Source organism: Oncorhynchus kisutch, linkage group LG2 (genome assembly GCF_002021735.2).
Source record: "Oncorhynchus kisutch isolate 150728-3 linkage group LG2, Okis_V2, whole genome shotgun sequence".
NCBI lineage: Eukaryota > Metazoa > Chordata > Actinopteri > Salmoniformes > Salmonidae > Oncorhynchus > Oncorhynchus kisutch.
In genome coordinates this window covers 68,109,678-68,131,600 of record NC_034175.2, presented here as the reverse complement: position 1 = coordinate 68,131,600, position 21,923 = coordinate 68,109,678, and the positions used below count along the sequence as shown (strand labels likewise).

The 21,923-nt window shown below is 43.1% G+C and overlaps 1 protein-coding gene across 6 annotated transcripts in view; it reads right to left on the bottom strand.

The window, feature by feature from the left end:
• Positions 1 to 11,962: 11,962 nt before the first annotated feature.
• The window catches only part of LOC109870596 (DDB1- and CUL4-associated factor 6), a 62,384-nt gene continuing 52,423 nt past the window's right edge, over positions 11,963 to 21,923 (bottom strand). For 2 of the 6 annotated variants that reach the window (XM_031800598.1, XM_031800615.1), the window contains 10 exons: positions 20,433 to 20,492; positions 18,475 to 18,694; positions 18,150 to 18,298; positions 17,590 to 17,971; positions 17,395 to 17,436; positions 16,497 to 16,635; positions 14,058 to 14,214; positions 13,307 to 13,395; positions 12,734 to 12,839; positions 11,963 to 12,155 (listed from right to left, as the gene is read on the bottom strand). In XM_031800598.1, the coding sequence (XP_031656458.1) occupies positions 12,097 to 12,155; positions 12,734 to 12,839; positions 13,307 to 13,395; positions 14,058 to 14,214; positions 16,497 to 16,635; positions 17,395 to 17,436; positions 17,590 to 17,971; positions 18,150 to 18,298; positions 18,475 to 18,694; positions 20,433 to 20,492 (1,403 nt within the window). In that variant the 3' untranslated portion in view covers positions 11,963 to 12,096. The remainder of the gene's footprint in view (positions 12,156 to 12,733; positions 12,840 to 13,306; positions 13,396 to 14,057; positions 14,215 to 16,496; positions 16,636 to 17,394; positions 17,437 to 17,589; positions 17,972 to 18,149; positions 18,299 to 18,474; positions 18,695 to 20,432; positions 20,493 to 21,923) is intronic. The other 4 variants (XM_031800606.1, XM_031800610.1, XM_031800618.1 and 1 more) reach the window with 4 other exon arrangements.

The following is a 21,923-nucleotide window of genomic DNA, read 5'->3' as shown; positions in this document are numbered from 1 at the left end:
TTACCAACCTATTTAGAACAGTAAAAAGCATTTTTTTGTCACACCTGTGGTACACGATCTGATATAACACGTCTTTCAACCAAATCAGCATTCGGGGCTCAAACCACCCAGTTTATAATTGCACATGTGCATAACTATCAATACAGTTGAAGTCGGAAGTTTACACATGGAGGAATGATTTCTACCCCCTAAAAAAAAAACACTTGGAAGAACTTTAAAAAAAAATGTATTTGCAATTTTATGGCAATTGTGCAGTTATTATGTTCCAGATGTTAAGACTACAAACCATTATAAATGGCCTACTATCCTTCCTGTTTGGCCCTGTCCGGGGGTATCATCGGATGGGGCCACAGTGTCTCCTGACCCCTTCGGTCTCAACCTACAGTACTTATGCTGCAGTAGTTTATGTGTCGGGGGGCTAGGTTCAGTCTGTTATATCTGGAGTATTTCTCCTGTCTTATGTGAATGGAACTTATGTGAATGTGAATTTAAGTATGCTCTCTCTAATTTTCTCTTTCTTTCTTTCTCTCGGAGGACCTGTGCCCTAGGACCATGCCTCAGGACTACCTGGCATGATGACTCCTTGCTGTCCCCAGTCCACCTGGCTGTGCTGCTGCTCCAGTTTCAACTGTTCTGCCTGCGGCAATGGAACGCTGACCTGTTCACCGGACGTGCTACCTGTCCCAGACCTGCTGTTTTCAACTCTTTAGTATGCAGGAGTGGTAGAGATACTCTCAATGATCGGCTATGAAAAGCCAACTGACATTTACTCCTGAGGTGCTGACTTGCTGCACCCTCGACAACTACTGTGATTATTATTATTTAACCATGCTGGTCATTTATGAACATTTGAACATCTTGGCCATGTTCTGTTATAATCTCCACCCGGCACAGCCAGAAGAGGACTGACCACCCCTTTACCTGGTTCCTCTCTAGGTTTCTTCCTAGGTTTTGGCTTTTCTAGGGAGTTTTTCCAAGCCACTGTGCTTCTACACCTGCATTGCTTGCTGTTTTGGGTTTTAGGCTGGGTTTCTGTACAACACTTTGAGATATCAGCTGATGTAAGAAGGGCTATACAAATAAATTTGATTAGATTTACTTGCGAGATTGTTTTGATATTTCAATAGGCAAAGGCTACGGACTAAAAATCTGGGTTTATAATTGCAATTCAGTTTTGCCATGATTTGCTGAGCTAGTAGCCTATAGCCCCCGATAGGCCGACATCTCATTCCAGGTTAAAGTCCACATCACCCCCTGACCTTAGTTATATTTGTTTTCTTTATTATTTTGGTTAGATCAGGGTGTGACAAGGGTGGTTTGTTTAGTTTTTGTATTGTCTAGGGGTTTTTTTTGTCTAGGGGTTTATATGTCTATGGTTGCCAAGATTGGGTCTCAATCAGAGGCAGCTGTTTATCGTTGTCTCTGATTGGGGACCATATTTAGGTAGCCATATTCCTTGGGTATTTTGTGGGTTATTGTCTATGTATAGTTGCATGTCAGCACTCGTGTTTACAGCTTCACGTTCGTTTTGTTGCTTTGTATAGTTTAAGTGTTCTTCGTTTATTAAAAGAAGAATGTATGCTTATCATTATTCTTGGTCTCATTATGAAGGACGTGACACCACAATGACATTCAATGTGGAGAATGATACATTTGCTATAGATCTATGACCATGATCACAATTGATAACTTCCCATTTAATTAACTAAATATGGCCATTAATAATTACATAACAAGGCTACAACAACAAACTGAAGTTAGAGGCTATTTACTAAATCCGTTTGCCAGCTCCAGGTAGGCTAAACAAGTGGTATAAATTGATTTGCAATAACTCCAGCGATATCGTAATTTCAAAACATTTATTGTATCAAATGGTAGGCTACAGCAGTCTACAATGACATATTAATTAATAGACTACTTAATGGCCAACAGATGGAAATGCATCATTCTCCACATTTAATGTCAGTTTAATTGTGGACTTTTTCCGATAACAGAAGAGAGCAAGAGAGTTCCATAACTGGCATTTCAAATGTCCATTCTCGAGACCCAGGAACTGAGCATGCGTAAAACTCTGCTTGACACAGTTTTCCATAAGAAAAGTCGCCATTAGAATGCAGTTTACTATAAACAACCGCTGAGCTTATTTATCTAAAACCTCTAAGTGCGCCTAAAGTCATTTTCCAGTGCCTTTTTCGATGTTATATAAGTTCTAGAGCTTTAATATGTTATATGGAAAAAGGGTTGGAAATAGGTGCAGCGCTCTGTCAACCAGTGCTCTTACACACCCCTCCCCTCCCCTCCCCACCACACCACACCACACCACACCACACCACACACTCAGTCAGTAACAGTCTGCTCACTGCCAAATAGTCAGCAGCAGCAACAGATACATATGGTACTAGTCAAAAGTTTGGACACGCCTACTCATTCCATGGGTTCTTTATTTTTACTATTTTCTAAATTGTAGAATTATAGTGGATACATCAAAACTATGAAATGACACATATAGAGGAATCATGTAGTAACCAAATATCAAATTTTATTTGTCACGTGCTGAATACAACAAGTGTAGACCTTACAGTGAAATGCTAACTTACAGGCCCTTAACCAACAACGCTTTAAGAAGTTAAGAGAGAAAAAAGTGTTAAGTAGAAAATAGAAAATAAAAGTAACAAATAATTAAACAGCAGCAGTAAAATAACAAGCAAGGCTATATACAGGGAGTTCCGGTACAGAGTCAATGTGGAGGCTATATACAGGGGGTACCGGTACAGAGTCAATGTGGAGGCTATATACAGGGGGTACCGGTACAGAGTCAATGTGGAGGCTATATACAGGGAGTTCCGGTACAGAGTCAATGTGGAGGCTATATACAGGGGGTACCGGTACAGAGTCAATGTGGAGGCTATATACAGGGGGTACCGGTACAGAGTCAATGTGGAGGCTATATACAGGGAGTTCCGGTACAGAGTCAATGTGGAGGCTATATACAGGGAGTTCCGGTACAGAGTCAATGTGGAGGCTATATACAGGGGGTACCGGTACAGAGTCAATGTGGAGGCTATATACAGGGGGTACCGGTACAGAGTCAATGTGGAGGCTATATACAGGGGGTACCGGTACAGAGTCAATGTGGAGGCTATATACAGGGGGTACCGGTACAGAGTCAATGTGGAGGCTATATACAGGGGGTACCGGTACAGAGTCAATGTGGAGGCTATATACAGGGGGTACCGGTACAGAGTCAATGTGGAGGCTATATACAGGGGGTACCGGTACAGAGTCAATGTGGAGGCTATATACAGGGGGTACCGGTACAGAGTCAATGTGGAGGCTATATACAGGGGGTACCGGTACAGAGTCAATGTGGAGGCTATATACAGGGGGTACCGGTACAGAGTCAATGTGGAGGCTATATACAGGGAGTTCCGGTACAGAGTCAATGTGGAGGCTATATACAGGGGGTACCGGTACAGAGTCAATGTGGAGGCTATATACAGGGAGTTCCGGTACAGAGTCAATGTGGAGGCTATATACAGGGAGTTCCGGTACAGAGTCAATGTGCGGGGGCACCGGCTAGTCGAGGTAATTGAGGTAATATGTACATGTAGGTCGAGTTAAAGTGACTATGCATGGATAATAAACAGACGGTAGCAGCAGTGTAAAAAAGGGGTCTTTGATTAGCTGTTCGGGAGTCTTATGGCTTGGAGGTAGAAGCTGTTAAGAAACCTTTTAGACTTGGTGCTCCGGTACAGCTTGCCGTACAGTAGCAGAGAGAACAGTTTATGACTAGGGTGGCTGGAGTCTTTGACAATTTTTAGGGCCTTCCTCTGACACCGCCTAGTATAGAGGTCCTGGATGGCAGGAAGCTTGGCCCCAGTGATGTACTGGGCTGTTCGCACTACCCTCTGTAGTGCCTTGCGGTCGGAGGCCGAGCAGTTGCCATACCAGGCAGTGATGCTCTCGATGATGCAGCTATAGAACTTTTGAGGATCTGAGGACCCATGCTAAATCTTTTTAGTCTCCTGATGAGGAATAGGCTTTGTTATGCCCTCTTCACACCTGTCTTGGTGTGTTTGGACCATGATAGTTTGTTGGTGATGTGAATACCAAGGAACTTGAAGCTCTCAACCTGCTCCACTGCAGCTCAGTCGATGAGAATGGGGGCGTGCTCGGTCCTCCTTTCCTGTAGTCCACAATCATCTACTTTGTCTTGATCACGTTGTGGGAGAGGATGTTTTCCTGGCACCACACGGCAAGGTCTCTGATCCCCTCCCTATAGGCTGTCTCATCGTTGTCGGTGATCAGGTTTACTACTGTTGTGTCATCGGTAAACTTGATGATGGTGTTGGAGTCATGCCCGGCCATGCAGTCATGAGTGAACAGGAAGTATAGTAGGAGATCAGCGTGGTGGATTTTTTTGTTACCTACTCTCACCACCTGGGGGAGGTCCGTCAGGAAGTCCAGGATCCAGTTGCAGAGGGAGATGTTTAGTCCCCGTGTTCTTAGCTTTTTGATGAGCTTTGAGGGCACTATGGTGTTGAACGCTGAGCTGTAGTCAATGAATAACATTCTCACATAGGTGTTCCATTTGTCCAGGTGGGAAAGGGCAGTGTGGAGTGCAATAGAGATTGCACCATCTGTGGATCTGTTGGGGCGGTATGCAAATTGGAGTGGGTCTAGGGTTTCTGGGATAATGGTGTTGATGTGAGCCATGACCAGCCTTTCAAAGCACTTCATGGCTACAGACGTGAGTGCTACGGGTCGGTAGTCATTTAGGCAGGTTATCTTAGTGTTCTTGGGCACAGAGACTGTGGTGGTCTGCTTGAAACATGTTGGTATTACAGACTTAGTCAGGGACAGGTTGAACATGTCAGTGAAGACACTTGTCAGTTGGTCAGCGCATGCTCAGAGTACACGTCCTGGTAATCCATCTGGCCCTGAGGCCTTGTGAATGTTGACCTAAAGGTCTTACATCGGCTACAGAAAGCGTGAACACACAGTCGTCCGGAACAGCTGAAGCTCTCATGCATGTTTCAGTGTTACTTGCCTCGAAGCGAGCATTGAAGTAATTTAGCCTTTCAGGTAGGCTCCTTTCACTGGGCAGCTCGTGGCTGTGCATCCCTTTGTAGTCCCTAATAGTTTGCAAGCCCTGCCACATCCGACGAGCATCGGAGCCGGTGTAGTACGATTCAATCTTAGTCCTGTATTGATGCTTTGCCTGTTTGATGGTTCGTCAGAGGGCATTGCAGGATTTCTTATAGACTTCCGGGTTAGAGTCCTGCTCCTTGAAAGCGGCAGCTCTACCCTTTAGCTCAGTTGCTTGTAATCCATGGCTTCTGGTTGTGGTATGTACATACGGTCACTGTGGGGACGACGTCATCGATGCATTTATTGATGAAGCCACTGACTGATGTGGTGTATTGCCATGCCATACATTATGAAGGAATGGGGTGTCAGAAGGAATGGGGTGCAGAAGGAATGGGGTGTCAGCTATGACATGGCACCTTGAGTTTGAAAAAATATTTTGTTTATTGAACTACAGTAAGTGAAATGGATTTATACCCGGTAACAGAATTAGGGTAACGGAATTACATCATGGGTCCCTGATCTGTACTACACAGAAAAGCATCATTATGAATGTGAATGTCAATCTCCTCATGTTTCACAAATTTGAACAGCAGAGCACACTAGAGTACAGTGCAGTACAATACAATACAGAACAGGAGAGCGGAGTTCAGTGCAGTAGCATTGTCTTACGTTAGTTAGCGCACCAAACTGTGGGTTGGGACCCATTTGTGGTTCGCAACAGGGGTCCGGGTGGGTGGTGGGATGACATAAAAAAATATATACTCAACGTTTTTGGGGGGTTGCGCATACATTTTGGCGATAGAAAAACACTTTCAGTGTAAACTTAAATGTCAAAAAAATGATATTAAGGATGTAGAAAAGATAATGGACATATATAATTTTATAGTAGCCTATAATCTAAGAATTTACAATCAACAAAATAAAAGCTAAAGAGTCAGGCCCCCATTGATTTAGTTAAATTGAGCATAAGTAATATGGCTACAGGTTCATCTGCCTCACCTAAAGCCCATTATTGTGGGAAGCTGCTATAGACCACCAAGTGTTAACAGTCAGTATCTGGATAATATGTGTGAAATGCTTGATAATGTATGTGATATCAACAGAGATATATTTTCTGGGTGATTATTGACTGGCTTTCATTAAGCTAATGACTTAAAAAGCTTAAAACTGTTCATTCCAGTGCCTGCAACCTGGTTTAGGTCATCAGTCAACCTACCAGGGTAGTTACAAACAGCACAGGAATGAAATCATCAACATGTATTGATCACATCTTTACTAATGCTGCAGAAATGTGCTTTAAAGGAGTATCCAGAACCATTGGCTGTAGTAAATCACAATACAGTAGCAATATATAGGAAAACCAAAGTTCCAAAGGCTGGGCCTAATATAATGTATGAGAGGTCATACAATAACTTTTGTAGTTTTTTCAATGTTGTTGTAAATAATATTTGTTGGTCCATAGTGGGTAATGAGGAGCAAACAGATGCTGCACTTGACACATTTACGAAATAGCTTATTCCAGTTACTAACAAGCATGCATCCACTAAGAAAATGACTGTAAAAATGGATTGATGAGGAATTGAAAAATTGTATGGTTGAGAGGGATGAGGCAAAAGGAATGGCAAACAAGTCTGGTTGCACAATCAATTGGCAAATCATGTGACTAAACTGAATAAAAATAACAAGAAACTACACTATGAAACAAAGAAAAAGGACAAAGAATGATAGTAAAAAGCTTTGGAGCACCTTAAATTAAATTTTGGGAGAAAACGTGAACTCATTGAATCAGATGGCTCCCGAGTGGCGCAGCAGTCTAAGGCACTGCAACTCAGTGCAAGAGGCATCACTCCAGTCCCTGCATCGATTCCAAGATGAATCACATCCGGCCATGATTGGGAGTTCCATAGAGCGGCGTACAATTGGCCCAGCATCGTCCGGTGTTGGCCGGTGTAGGCCGTCATTGTAAAGAACAATTTGTTCTTAACTGACTTGCCTAGTTAAATAAAATGTTAAATAAAAAGAATATTGCCAACTACTTTAATAATTTTTTCGTTGGCAAGATTAGCAAATTTAGGCATGACATGCTAGCAACAAATGCTTACACTACACATCCAAGTATATCTGACCAAATTATGAAAGACAAGCATTGTAATTTTGAATTCCATAAATTGAGTGTGGAAGAGGTGAAAAAATTGTTGTCTGTCAACAATGACAAGCGACCAGGGTCTGACAACTTGGATGGAAAATTACTGAGGATAATAGTGGATTATATTGCTACTCCTATTTGCCATAATTTAAATTTAAGCCTACTAGAAAGTGTGTGCCCCCAGGCCTGGAGGGAAGCAAAAGTAATTCCACTACCTAAGAATAGTAAAGCCCCCTTTAATGGCTCAAAAGGCCAACCAACCCATAGTAAACTTTTGAAAAAAAATAGTTTGACCAGTTACAATGCTATTTCAAAGAAAACAAATTGACAACAGACTTTCAGCACGCTTATAGGGAAGGACATTCAACAAGCACAGCACTTACACAAATTACTGATGACTGGTTGAGAGAAATTGATAATAAAAACATTGTGGGGGTTATTTGTTAGACTTCAGTGCGGCTTTTGACATTATTGATCATAATCTGCTGATGAAAAAACTTGTGTTGTGGCCTGCTATATTGTGGATAAAGAGTTACTTATCTAACAGAACACAGAGGGTGTTCTTGAATGGAAGCCTCTCCAACATAATCCAGGTAAAATCAGGAATTCCCCAGGGCAGATGTCTTGGTCCCTTACTTTTTCCAATCTTTACTAACGACATGCCACTGGCTTTGAGTAAAGCCAGTGAGTCTATGTATGTAGATGACTCAACACTATACACGTCAGCTACTACAGTGACTGAAATGACTGCAACACTTAACAAAGAGCTGCAGTTAGTTTCAGAGTGGGTGGCAAGGAATACGTTTTTTCTAAATATTTCAAAAACTAAATTCATTGCATTTGGGACAAATCATTCACTAAACCGTAAACCTCAACTAAATCTTTTAATAAATCATGTGGAAATTGAATAAGTTGAGGTGACTAAACTGCTTGGAGTAACCCTAGGATTGTAAAGTGTCATGGTCAAAACATATTGATACAACAGTATCTAAGATGATGAAAAGTCTGTCAATAATAAAGCGTTGCTCTACCTTCTTAACAACACTATCAACAATGCAGGTCCTACAGGCCCTAGTTTTGTCGCACCTGGACTACTGTTGTCGTGTGGTCAGGTGCCACAAAAAAGGACTTAGGAAACTTGCAATTGGCTCAGAACAGGGCAGCACAGCTGGCCCTTGGATGTACACAGAGAGCTAACATTAATCATATGCATGTCAATCTCTCCTGGCTCAAAGTGGAGAGAGACTTCATCACTACCTGTATTTATGAGAGGTATTGACATGTTGAATGCGCCAAGCTGTCTGTTTGAACAACTGGAGCACAGCTAGAAGACCCATTCATACCCCACAAGGCATGCCACCAGAGGTCTCTTCACAGTCCCCAAGTCCAGAACACACTATGGGAGGCGCACAGTACAACATTAGAGCCATAACTACATGGAACTCTATTCCACATTAAGTATATGATGCAAGCAGTAAAATTAAATTTAAAAACAATATAAAAATACACCTTATGGAACAGCGGGGACTGTGAAGCAACACATAGACGGACACACACAATAACATACGCACTATACACACACATCTTTTGTATTGTAGATATGAGGTAGTGGTGGTGTAGGGGCCTGAGGGCACACAGTGTGTTGTGAAATCTGTGAATGTATTATATATATTTTTAAATGGTATAAACTGCCTTAATTTTGCTAGACCCCAGGAAGAGTAGCTGCTGCCTTGGCAACAGATAATAGGTAATAAACACAAATAAAAAAATACATGTGGGCTCTCTTACATCCCTGTAGAGGTACACCTAGCCTGATCCAAAATCTGAATGTGCTGCTTTAGTTAACTTCTCTGTGTGCTTTCAAGCACATACTGATCAGAGACCAGGCTATGGTTACCGTCCCATATTCAAACCCTGTGGTTATCACATATCGAAGACGTTACACATTCTTAATCACTTTATTAGAGCACCAGTTCTCACCCTGAGAGAATAACTGTGGATCCTGTTAGCTAATGTGGGTGTGTATTAGTATGGTTTACCTCCAGTTATTTAGATCTGTGTTTGTCTGTGTCACTGTCCGAGTATGGTACTACATTGTAAGAGCAAAGCAATACTCCAGAATTTGAGGTATTGTCAACTTTTAATTTCCACAGACTTTTTTCTACTGTTGTATTCAAGTTTTTTGTTATACACACTAGAAGCCTTCTGTGTTTTAGTTTGCTGGGAAACAATGTTTGACATGCCTCCCAAATTCAGTTGAATCGTGTCCATGTCTTGCAATCCTCCGCAACCAATTAAAATGTCTTAGAATGCCATGGTAGGGACTTGGTGTCAGTATGTGTGAGTGTATAGAAGGAAGGGTCGCATTATAGAGTAAACAGGGGCCATACCGCGTCAAAGCTTCAGCCAACAGCTACCAAAACAAGCCATCTGTCCTGTGACCTGGGCGACATTCAGGATCCCTAAACTGTTGGATGGATCCTTCAACAGTGCCAAGATGAGAGTTCTACGTATACCTTTGAAACATACTTACAAACCCAGCAAAAAGAGGAACTACCTTTTCAACAACAAAATGGTTTACTTAAAGCATAATTATGTTTACATGCATAACTGCAAGTACAGTATAAACATTTGAGTTCTCAGCCTTGCGCTACAAACAAGAAATCACACCTTAACACTGATCAAAGCTCATTTTCTCCTGACAAAAATAATATTGCACTTTTAAACGTCCTCACACACAACTCATCTAAATAATATTCACTTATTGTATGTATATATATATATATATATATACACATACACATATATATACATACATATACACACACACACACACACACACACACACACACACACACACACACACACACACACACACACACATATATATATATACACACACATACATATATATATATATATATATATATATGTATGTATGTATGTATATATACACGCACGTATATACAATTGAAGTCGGAAGTTTACATACACTTAGGTTGAAGTCATTAAAACTCGTTTTTCAACCACCACAAATTTCTTGTTAACAAACTATAGTTTTGGCAAGTCGGTTAGGACATCTACTTTGTGCATGACACAAGTCATTTTCCCAACAATTATTGACAGATTATTTCACTTATAATTCACTGCATAACAATTCCAGTGGGTCAGAAGTTTACATACACTAAGTTGACTGTGCCTTTAAACAGCTTGAAAATGATGTCATGGCTTTAGAGGCTTCTGATTTAGGCTAATTGACATAATTTGAGTCAATTGGAGGTGTACCTGTGGATGTATTTCAAGGCCTACCTTCAAACTCAGTGCCTTGTTGCTTGACATCATGGGAAAAAACAAAAGAAATCAGCCAAGAACCTCAGATTTTTTTTTTTGTAAACCTCCACAAGTCTGGTTCATCCTTGAGAGCAATTTCCAAACGCTTGAAGGTACCACATTCATCTGTACAAACAGTAGTATGCAAGTATAAACACCATGGGACCTCGCAGCCGTCATACCACTCAGGAAGGAGACGCCTTTCTGTCTCCTAGAGATGAACGTACTTTGGTGCGAAAAGTGCAAATCAATCCCAGAACAGCAGAGGACTTTGTGAAGATGCTGGAGGAAACAGGTACAAAAGTATCTATATCCACAGTAAAACAAGTCCTATATCGACATAACCTGAAAGGCCGCTCAGCAAGGAAGAAGCCACTGCTCCAAAACCACCATAAAAAAAGCCAGACTAAGGTTTGCAACTGCACATGGGGACAAAGATCATACTTTTTGGAGAAATGTCCTATGGTCTGATGAAACAAAAATATTACTGTTTGGCCATAATGACCATCGTTATGCTTGGAGGAAAAGGGGGGAGGCTTGCAAGCCGAAGAACACCATCCCAACCCTGAAACACGGTGGTGGCAGCATCATGTTGTGGGGGTGCTTTGCTGCAGGAGGGACTGGTGCACTACACAAAATAGATGGCATCATGAGGAAAGACAATTATGTGGATATATTGAATCAACATCTCAAGACATCAGTCAGGAAGTTAAAGCTTGGTCACAAATGAGTCTTCCAAATGGACAATGACCCCAAGCATACTTCCAAAGTTGTGGCAAAATGGCTTAACGACAACAAAGTCAAGGTATTGGAGTGGCCATCAAAGTCCTGACCTCAATCCCATAGAAAATGGGCAGAACTGAAAAAGCGTGTGCGAGCAAGGAGGCCTACAAACCTGACTCAGTTACACCAGCTCTGTTAGGAGGAATGGGCCAAAATTCACCCAACTTATTGTGGGAAGCTTGTGGAAGGCTACCCAAAATGTTTGACCCAAGTTAAACAATTTAAAGGCAATACACTCAATTAGTATTTGGTAGCATGTAAACTTCTGACCCACTGGGAATGTGATGAAAGAAATAAAAGCTGAAATAAATCACTCCACTATCATTCTGACATTTCACATTCTTAAAATAAAGTGGTGACTGACCTAAGACAGGGAATTTTTACTAGGCTTAAATGTCAGGAATTGTGAAACTGAGTTTAAATGCATTTGGCTAAGGTGTATGTAAACTTGCGACTTTAACTGATATAGATATATATATATATATATATATACATATACATATACATATACATACACACACACACACGTCTGGCTTTGCGCTTGCATTCACACACTTTTTTCCTCAAATGCAGTTCTCATACAGACACACCAGTAAGAAAGTCATCTTAAAAAAGAAGAGCTAAAAATGTAACTAATGCTCAGATAAAGAAATATTCTACTTGTACAAATCTCAAGATCTTCAAGTGCTTTTTAGAGCAAAAGAAAAATTGTGTTTTCTTTTTCCAATAAAATGGTGTTCGGGCAGCTACTGGTCATCCTCGTTCTCCTGTCCAGAACCTTCTGAGCGGTCACCCTCCAAGCGATCTGAGGACAAACAAAGTGAGTGTGTGAAAAAAAAACGAAATCATAATTTCTTACTTGACAAGTCCCTATTTCAGTCAGTTTTTCATTTTGTGCCTGATGAATGCAACCCTAAACCCATTTCCTACAGTGTAAGTTTCATAACTGGTTGCTGGTAATTGAGTAGTCTGGGTACCAGTCTAACATTTCACTCCTTGTACTCTGTCAATTGTCAAAGGGACTGGCCTTTCGTTAATCTCAACATTGAATATAGAGCTGGATTTTGTGCGAATTACAGAGTACAAGGAGTGGAATGTCATAGCTGAACAGAGACCCACACCCACTCAACCAGGCTAGAAATTGAGTGGGTGAACTAGTAAATCTCAAAGTGGTAAGAGGCTTACTCAGAGCAGGCTCAAGGGTCCCAAAGTACATCAAGAAGAACAGAAATACTTCCACATGCACTTTCTATTGGTTCATTAGTCATCTGCCTTTCCAAAACACCATAAAAATAACTCACGAAAGAGAAAGTTAATATCACAAAACTACTAGCAAAATGTAACTCAGAGTGTGTGTGTGTGTGTGTGTGTGTGTGTGTGTACCCGTTCTTATGTGATTAAGGGAGGCCAGCATTCGCAGCATGAAGGAGGCGGGGACTGTGATGGTGTTCCTGGTCTCCTCAAGCATCAACTCATTACGCGTGATCACCTGAGAGAGAAAGGGAAAGAGGGAGATAGAGAGGAAGGTAAAAGAAAGCAAATGATACCAGTAAATCAGAAGCATCAAATGACACCAGTAAATCAGAACGATCAAAGAGAATGTGATTCCTATCATACTCGGAAGTTGGGAGTGAGACTGGTGAGAGAGCGGTTGAAGGGGAGGACGGTAAGGGGTAACGTGGAAGTGGGAATAGAAAAGGTAATAGGGTGAAAAAGGGGAGAAGAGAGGGTGATGAGGGAGGGTACAGGGAGGAGGGCAGGGAGGGATAGGTTGGTCTCCTGGGCCAAGGTGTCTCCAGTCAGTGGTTGTGAGAGTTCTTGTAGAGGACCAGAGACTCTGTGTGGAAGTCTCACACAGTGGGGAATCCAACCCACTCAACTGGTGAGACAGAGAAGTGAACCCCAGACTACCCGCTGTCTGCCACTAACGTTGAATCAATTGTTTAGCAAACATACCTCATCAGCTAGGACTCTGTTAAAGGACGGTGACGCCTCCAGAGGTGACCAGATCTTAATGTCGTAGTCGATCCCTGACGAGGCAAGAACTGGAACAGACAGGAGACAAACTGTTGGCAATAGGGTACGACAATTAAGGGGTAGGAGGTGTGACATCATTGGCTCTTTATACAAGGCTGAAAATGTAGCTAAGAAACTCACCGGGGTGTGGTTGAGGTGTAGAGGTGAGACTAGGGTAGGTGTGTGTTAATCATTGGGATTACAGAGGTGTGGGTGTATACACTGTAGGCGTGGCTCTAGATATAGAAGTGTAACTCACTGGGGTCATAGAGGTGCGGCTGTAAGCGGGTAGGGGTGTGGTTGAAGGTGTATGGAGTGTACAGTAACTCACTGGGGTCGTAGGGGTGCGGCTGTAAGCGGGTAGGGGTGTGGTTGAAGGTGTATGGAGTGTACAGTAACTCACTGGGGTCGTAGGGGTGCGGCTGTAAGCGGGTAGGGGTGTGGTTGAAGGTGTATGGAGTGTACAGTAACTCACTGGGGTCGTAGGGGTGCGGCTGTAAGCGGGTAGGGGTGTGGTTGAAGGTGTATGGAGTGTACAGTAACTCACTGGGGTCGTAGGGGTGCGGCTGTAAGCGGGTAGGGGTGTGGTTGAAGGTGTATGGAGTGTACAGTAACTCACTGGGGTCGTAGGGGTGCGGCTGTAAGCGGGTAGGGGTGTGGTTGAAGGTGTATGGAGTGTACAGTAACTCACTGGGGTCGTAGGGGTGCGGCTGGAGACAGTTGACTACGTGATTGTCGGCCTCCAGCAGCATCAGGTGCTCCCCCGTGTGTCTGTTCCAGATGAAGATGTGGCCACAGTCTGAACCACTCATCACAAAGTTGTTCCCCCAGAAACACGACTCCTTGATCTACAGACAGCACACAGAAATAACTGGAGACGAAGGAACTATAAATGCTTTCAAAGCATCTTGAAACTTATTTATATACACACTAACGTACGCTAACCCCATTCCGTACAAATGTGAGTTAGTTTACGTTACCGGTCAAAAGTTTTACAACATCCCCCAGTTCCAAGTCCAGTGAGTACCCTGAAATGGTACAAAAGGTAAGCGGTAAACTGCCAGAGGTTAAAAAAAAATATATTTTAATAAGTTTTGGTTACCAAAAAAACTAAACCTGAAAAATAACGTAGATTTCAGAGTAAAAAATAAATAAAAATGCTTTTAAGGGAACAAGTAATGGGTTAACAACTTACAGCTGCTCTGCAGCAATGGATGTCAATTAAGCCTTGAAAGTAGATGCTAACAATTCCTACAGGTATCCAAACTTTTGTTGATTACTCACAAACCCTCTGTCTGTATAAAAGCAGTGTCGGAACAGACTGTGTTACTACACACTCTTAAGCATTATTTAGACAGTATTGTACTGCAGGAAATAGTATATTGCTATCATCATGGCGAGAAAAAGGCAATTAACAAAAGGAAGACACAGACCATTATAACCCTTAAAAGCGTAGGTCTTTTCTTTAGAAAAATTGCAAGGAAAGCCAAGGTGTCGGTACAGCTTCCTACACCATCAAAAGGCACTTGGAAACTGGAGGAAACTGACAGGAAGAAGTCTGGCAGACCCAAAGCCACAACAGAATCAGAAGACACGTTTCTGAGAGTCAACAGCTTGCGTGATAGGCGGCTCACAGGACAACAACTTCAAGCACAGCTTAACACTGGTTGAAGAAAGCAAGTCTCAGTTTCAACTGTGAAGAGAAGACTTCGAGTTGCAGGTTTGACAGGTCGAGTGGCAGTAAGAAAGCAAAATAAGAAAAAGAGAAGTGTCTGGGACATGAACCACCGCCAGTGGACTACTGAAGACTGGACTACTGAAGACTTGAAATCTTCAGTTCATCACGCAGGGTTTTTGTATGCCATCGAGTAGGCTAAAGGATGGTTCCTCAGTGTGTGACACCAACTGTCAAACATGGAGGAGGAAGCGTGATGGTCTGGGGCTCTTTTGATGGATCCAGAGTCAGCGACTTGCAGAGAGTGAGTGGCAGCCTGAACCAAAATGGCTACCACAGCATTTTGCAGTGCCATGCAATACCCTCTGGTGTACGCTTAGTTGGTCAGGGGTTCATCCTACAGCAAGATAATGACCCAAAACATACCTCCAGGCTATGTCACAACTACCTTAGAAGAAAAGAACAAGACTGTAGGCTTCAAATCACAGAATGGCCAGCACAGTCTCCATACTTAAACCCAATGGAGCTGGTTTGGGAGGAACTGGGCAGAAGGGTGAAAGCAAAGCAACGTACAAAGTGCAACACATCTGTGGGAACTTCTGCAACAGTGTTGGGAAGAACTTTACGAACAATATTTGATTTCCATTGTAGAAAAAATGCTACGAGTGTGTTCGGTTGTTATGTCTGCAAAAGGTGGCTACTCAATCTCCTCTCTCTCCTTCTCTTATCAGTCTCTTGTTGTGTGTAAACAATGAGAAGGTCAGGTACTAAGTTTAGTCTAAGCTGGCTATATAACCAATGGGTATAATCTACATTTTTCTCCAGGGTTTGTAGGGTTTCATTCATTCATTGGTTGTTGCATCTTTGGTGTTGCCCGTTACCCTCGTGACATCAGTACGTACCTACCAGGGATAATGTAGCTAATAGCTTTCCTCTTAGTGAATGGTGGTGGTACACACATGCATATACATGCTCACATGAATAGTGTTTCACAAGTGCCCATCACACCTACAAGGCTTAGTCCTGCTGGTGAAAACTACAAACACCACATCCTGTAGACTACAGTAGTCTTTTGGACTCGTGGGAGCTGTAGTTTTGGAAGTTAAAGTTCTTCAATGAGCACTGCACTGCTTGCAGGTTAGATGTTTTAGTTGTGGACACAGACTTTACCTGATCAGCCTACCTCCTACTGCTGATCCTCTGAAATGACATCTATGTTCACAAGCTTGAACCGCCACTATGTGTGTGTGTGTGTATATATTTATCTAATTCTATTAAACCGGGAGGATAGTTTGCTCAGCAGCTGGGATCCCTCTCTACATCTGGCCCAGGATCAGTTTGTTGCTCTTCACATTATGTTTTCAGTAGGGGTTGGCGTAGGGGGAAGCTGATCTAGAGTCAGCTGGAAGCGTGCGACCAGAAGTAACCGAAGTCGAGAAGTGAAGATTAGTGTACCATAGTCCTGGAGTTGCGGTGGCCCTTGTAGACCATTTTGACTGAGGGTCTCCTGATATTTTGGGTCTCACTCTCCTCCATCTCTCTCCTCTCCTTCCTCCGACGAAACAGTTCCTGGATACGGGCTGCAGCTGAGCGTCTGTGACACACACAAGCACACATTATACACAGTATTGACAATAAAAATCTTTCACTCTATACCTGCAGAGAGGAAATTGAATTCTGAGCGTCATGCTGGTTCACCCCTCGATGATGCTGAAGCAACCAAAACAGCACTTGGGAAAATAAATCAGCAACAAAGCTGCAAATACTACTCACATGCCGCGCTAACTGACCGTCACCAGTCCTCTACAACCTCAACAACCCTACACATACTGTAGAGAAGACAATGTCCTTATTTCACTTCACCCTGTAGATAATATCAATCTCCTCTCTCTCCTTCTCTTATCTCTCTCGTGTTGTGAGTAAACAATGAGTAGGTCAGATACTAAACTTAGTCCAAGCTGGCTATATAACCAATGAGTATAATCTACATTTTACTGACGGTTTGAAAGGGTTTCATTCATTCATTGGTTGTTGCATCTTTGGTGTTGCCCGTTACCCTCGTGACATCAGTAAGGACCTACCAGGGATAATGTAGCTAATAGCTTTCCTCTTAGTGAATGGTGGTGGTACACACATGCATATACATGCTCACATGAATAGTGTTTCACAACAGTGCCCATCACACCCACAAGGCTTAATCCTGCTGGTGAAAACTACAAACACCACATCCTGTAGACTACAGTAGAGTCTCAGGTGGGGGTTGCTTGGACTCATAGGAGCTGTAGTTTTGGAAGTTAAAGCTCTTCAACTGCTTGCAGGTTAGATATTATAGTTGTGGACACACAGACGTTACCTGATCATCCTATCTCCTACCGCTGATCCTCTGAAATTAGATCTATGTTTATAGCAGAATCATTAAACGTACATGACCACAAAGAACAATAAAAAAGGTTCTCTCACAGCAATATACAGAGGATGTGACATTAAATGGGATACTCAACAACAACATATCAAAATACTGTGTGTGTTGTATTGCTGCAGTCTGTACCTCTGTCCCTGTCCTCCTCTGTACCTCGCAGAGGGGATAAGAATTGGATCGTCATCACTGTCGTCTGAGTCCTGGTGGCTACGGGAGGGTTGACCCTGTCCTCCCGGTCCCGTTGGAACCCCCTGTCCCCCTGGACCCCCATGCCCCTCCTCCCCCACAGGCTCCTCTCTCCTGCACCCCCCAGTGGTGTCCTCCGCACCCACACCCTGGTTCCTCTCCAGGGGTGTGGTAGTCACACAATCCCCCACAGAGGAGGCTTGTGCTGTGGCCTGGGCCTGCGTGGAGCCCTGGGTGCTGGAGAAGGAGGCACCCCCAGCCTCACACAGTGGGTCTGTGTGGGAAGCAGCAGACCTGCTCTGGCCGGAGGGCTCCGACACAGCCACTGATATTGAAGGAGGGGAGAGGAAGGAAGAGAGATGTGGTCAGTATGAGGCTCAGTTGTCTAGGTGTCGGCAATACGGCAGAACTAGTGGAACTAATAACGCTTTCCTGATCAGTGCTACACATGGAATCCCATAGAGGACAGTAACGCTAACAATCATGGCCACTCCTGTCCTCACCCTGCTCTGAGGTAGAGCTCTCTGCCAAGGGCCCTTCCCTGGTCTGGGCGGCCCCTGCTGCCTCTGACGGTTTGGACTCTCCACTGGAGACTCCGCTGCCCCTGGAACTGGAGGCTCCGCCTCCCCTGGAACTAGGAGCTCTGCGGCTCCTGTAGAGAACAGGGGGTGGGGCAAAGGAGAGAGGGTAAGAGTCGGTCTCAAAGAACAACATTCCATCACCAAGATGAGACACTTGATTTCAATTTGTGAATATTCCTAAAGTTTGAATTGTGTGAAATTGTGCTTTCTGGTTTTCTAAGTAGTGCAGTCGGAGTCGCACGCTCACCACTCGTCGGTGAAGTCCAGTTTGATGGTGCTGGTGGTGGTTCCCTCAGTGCTGTAGTGTAGACTCAGGACGGGTTCTGCCGTGCTGGCTCGGCTACCTCCAGGTCCAGTACTGCTGCTGGGTGCCCCGGACCCAGACGAGGTGCCAGTTACACTGGCAGACGCAGACAGAGTTTTCACTTTAATCAAACTCGCTCCAGCACTCACAGCTTCTGATGCTCCTGAGAGGGAGAACACACACACACACACACACAGAGAGACACAGACAGATAGAGACAGACCGACAGAGAGAATGAAAGGAATAAATGGAAGGAGAAAGAGAGATTATTGCATAATATAGAGTATATGACAATAGTTTTGCCTGGTTACCAAAATAAAAACCACTATAGTGATTAGGGTTGCAAAAATTCCAGGAACTTTCAATAAATTCAGTTGTTTTTCCGAAATCCTGGTTGGAAGATTCCCAGAATTAGGAGGCAATAAAGCAGGAAATATAGAATCCTCTAACCAGAATTTCTGGAAAACCAGGGAATTTATTGAACATTGTGTGGAATTCTGCAACCCTACATTTTCAACAGAGTTATTCATCATTGTGTTTCCATGTTAGGTGTTACAGTACATTTCAGAATTGGGGACAAAACAATATAGACTAGTTTCATTTGAATTAGTGTATAGAGAATAATACTAATTTAGCAAATAGATAAAACCACTTTTTATTCCATTTCAGTGTTAGCACTTTGCATAATGTAGTCTGTAGTTATGCTAGCTAAAAACATGTCCAATAGATTATATTTTAGAAGAAAGGTACAACAGTCTTGTTTTTTAATATACAGGACAATCTAATGCGATGATAACATGATTCACTGTTGTTTTAGGTAGGTCAATGGCAATGCAAAACAAGGCTGTACTCCATTGTACACTCACCTCCTACTTACTGTATTACACAATAAAGTTTCTGTGAAAGTTTTCAAGTTTCATTCCATACAGAGGAAGAGAGGAATGCTATCCATTAATCCACAGCAGCAATACATACAGTGATTCATATACTTTCAAAAAGCGTGAGGTGCACTTGGTTAGATTTAAGTTGCCCGTCACAATGGTGACAATAGAAGAAACCAAGCGCACCCCTTTAGTATTTGCCAGTATTTGACCCAGATTTGAACCAAAAACGTCACACAGGTGAGAGGGGAACACCACAAAGATACAGGGGTTAAATGCAAGCCTCTCGAACTACCACCACACGCAACAAGTTCATCGCAAAGCAGTTTGGAATGTCACTGTCATCTTAGGGCCGATTGCGTTGTTCTGTAAAATAAAATAGAAAAAGCCAATACAGGAGACGATCGCATTGAGAGGGAACAGTTTGAACGTGAGATGATCTACAGCACGGCTGTGACTGAGTGAAAAGCCAGGAGGGCAGCAAGATTGCATCAGGGCCAGGTTTGGAGCCCAGGGGCACGTGCCCTGTGTGTCCGTTCATAAATACGGCCCTGTTCCCGATCCAAAATAAAATCAATACTTAAGGGCTGAGGAATTACCTAACATTATCTCAAGCTACAGTCGCAACAAGAGAGCCTTGGAGAAAATAGCTGACACGAGTCTCTGCCCTGGGGACTCGGTTGGCCAAAAGGGACTGGAATGCATGCCTAGTAAACATGCACTCAGGTAAAGCTGGAGGAGTGGCAAGGGGCAAGCCGGAAGTCTCATGGTATAAAGATGGTGGCGGGACAAGAAGGCACACCAGAAGTCTCATGCAAATTATTATATCATTTTTTTATGCCACACAGACGACAGAGAGAAAGGCCAGAGGAAGACAGAGATACAAAAGAACAGAAAGAAAAAGGAGAGAAAGAGAGATAAGAGACTATAGGGAGAGAGTGAGAGAGAGTGAGAGAGAGAGAGAGAGAGAGAAAGAGAAGGGAGGGAGGGAGGGAGGGAAAGGGAGGAGAGGAGACGCACCCTGCTGCTCATCCAGAGTCATGGATCCCAGCTGTTTGTTAACCACAGACGAGGGAGAATCTGGAACACAAATAAGACTCACTAAACAACAGGCACAGAGGGTCACACCAGGGTTCATACGATCATGCTCAGGTCACATAGAGGTCAAAGATCAAAGCTCAAGTCAAAACGCAGCTTAAAGGGGACCAAGGCCAAGCAGGAAAAATAATTAAACACAGCTAAATGAACAGACAGTGTTGTTTGTTGTAACACTGAGAAGAACATCTCAAGGTTGATATTGATATGGAAATAGAACAGCAATTTCCCTACAAAAAGCTTGTGGGAGATGGAACACATACAGTGCCACACGTACAGTGCTAAAACACAAAAGATATCACACGCGCAATTCATAGTTCGATAACAACAGAAGATTTACACAGTAGTTTAACTTTTTCAGGCATCTCATGTTGTCTCACTCAGCCTTTTGAAAGGAAGTCATGGAACAAGGATGGACCTCATAGTAATACGAACACCCACTCACTGCATGTCTGTTGAGCTGATACCAACTATGTTGACCATGGGGTAGTGCCAGTGGCCAACCACACTGACCAAGGGCCTGTGTAATGCACAAACATCTGTCACCTTGTGTGACCAGTAACCAGCGACCACAAAAAGGGCATCATGCAGAAATTCATCATTGGCAAACCATTCACTCCACCTCAAACTAGATTAATAGACTTCCAAAGAAAGTTGTTGCTGAGAGATAGATTGATATATGAATTGATTCCTCCCGCTAGTGCATTCCACTGCAACTCAAGCTACATACGTCCACATTACGAGTGTTTCGTGAAGCGAATCGTAAAGGATTGAGATTGAATATCATTATTTCCCATGTATATGAAATACCAATTGGTGTGTTCATAGTAGCTTCATCAGTCTCTACAGAAAAGACAGATGTCACAGCCCTGACGAGGCTTCGCGCCAATACTGAAGCTTACATGTTCAGGTATAAACAATACATATGAAAAATGGGAGACAACATACAAAACTGACTCATTGTAGCCACTTACATTATATCTGTCTGTGCCTGTACAGTGCTGTGAAAAAGTATTTGCCCCCTTTCAAATTTTCTCTACTTTTGCATATTTTTGATACCGAATGTGTTATCAAATCTTCAACCTAAACCTAAAATTAGATAAAGGGAACCTGAGTGAACAAATAACACGACAATTGCATACTTAGTTCATGTATTTCATAAAGTTATGTAACTCAACCTGCTGCGTCGAAGAGAATGGGGGCGTGCTCAGTCGTCTTTTTCCTGTAGTCCACAATCATCTCCTTTGTCTTGGTTACGTTGAGGGATAGGTTGTTATTCTGGCACCAAGGGGCCAGGTCTCTGACCTCCTCCCTGTAGGCTGTCTCGTCATTGTCGGTGATCAGGCCTACCACTGTTGTGTCGTCTGCAAACTTAATAATGGTGTTGGAGTCGTGCCTGGCCATGCAGTCATTAGT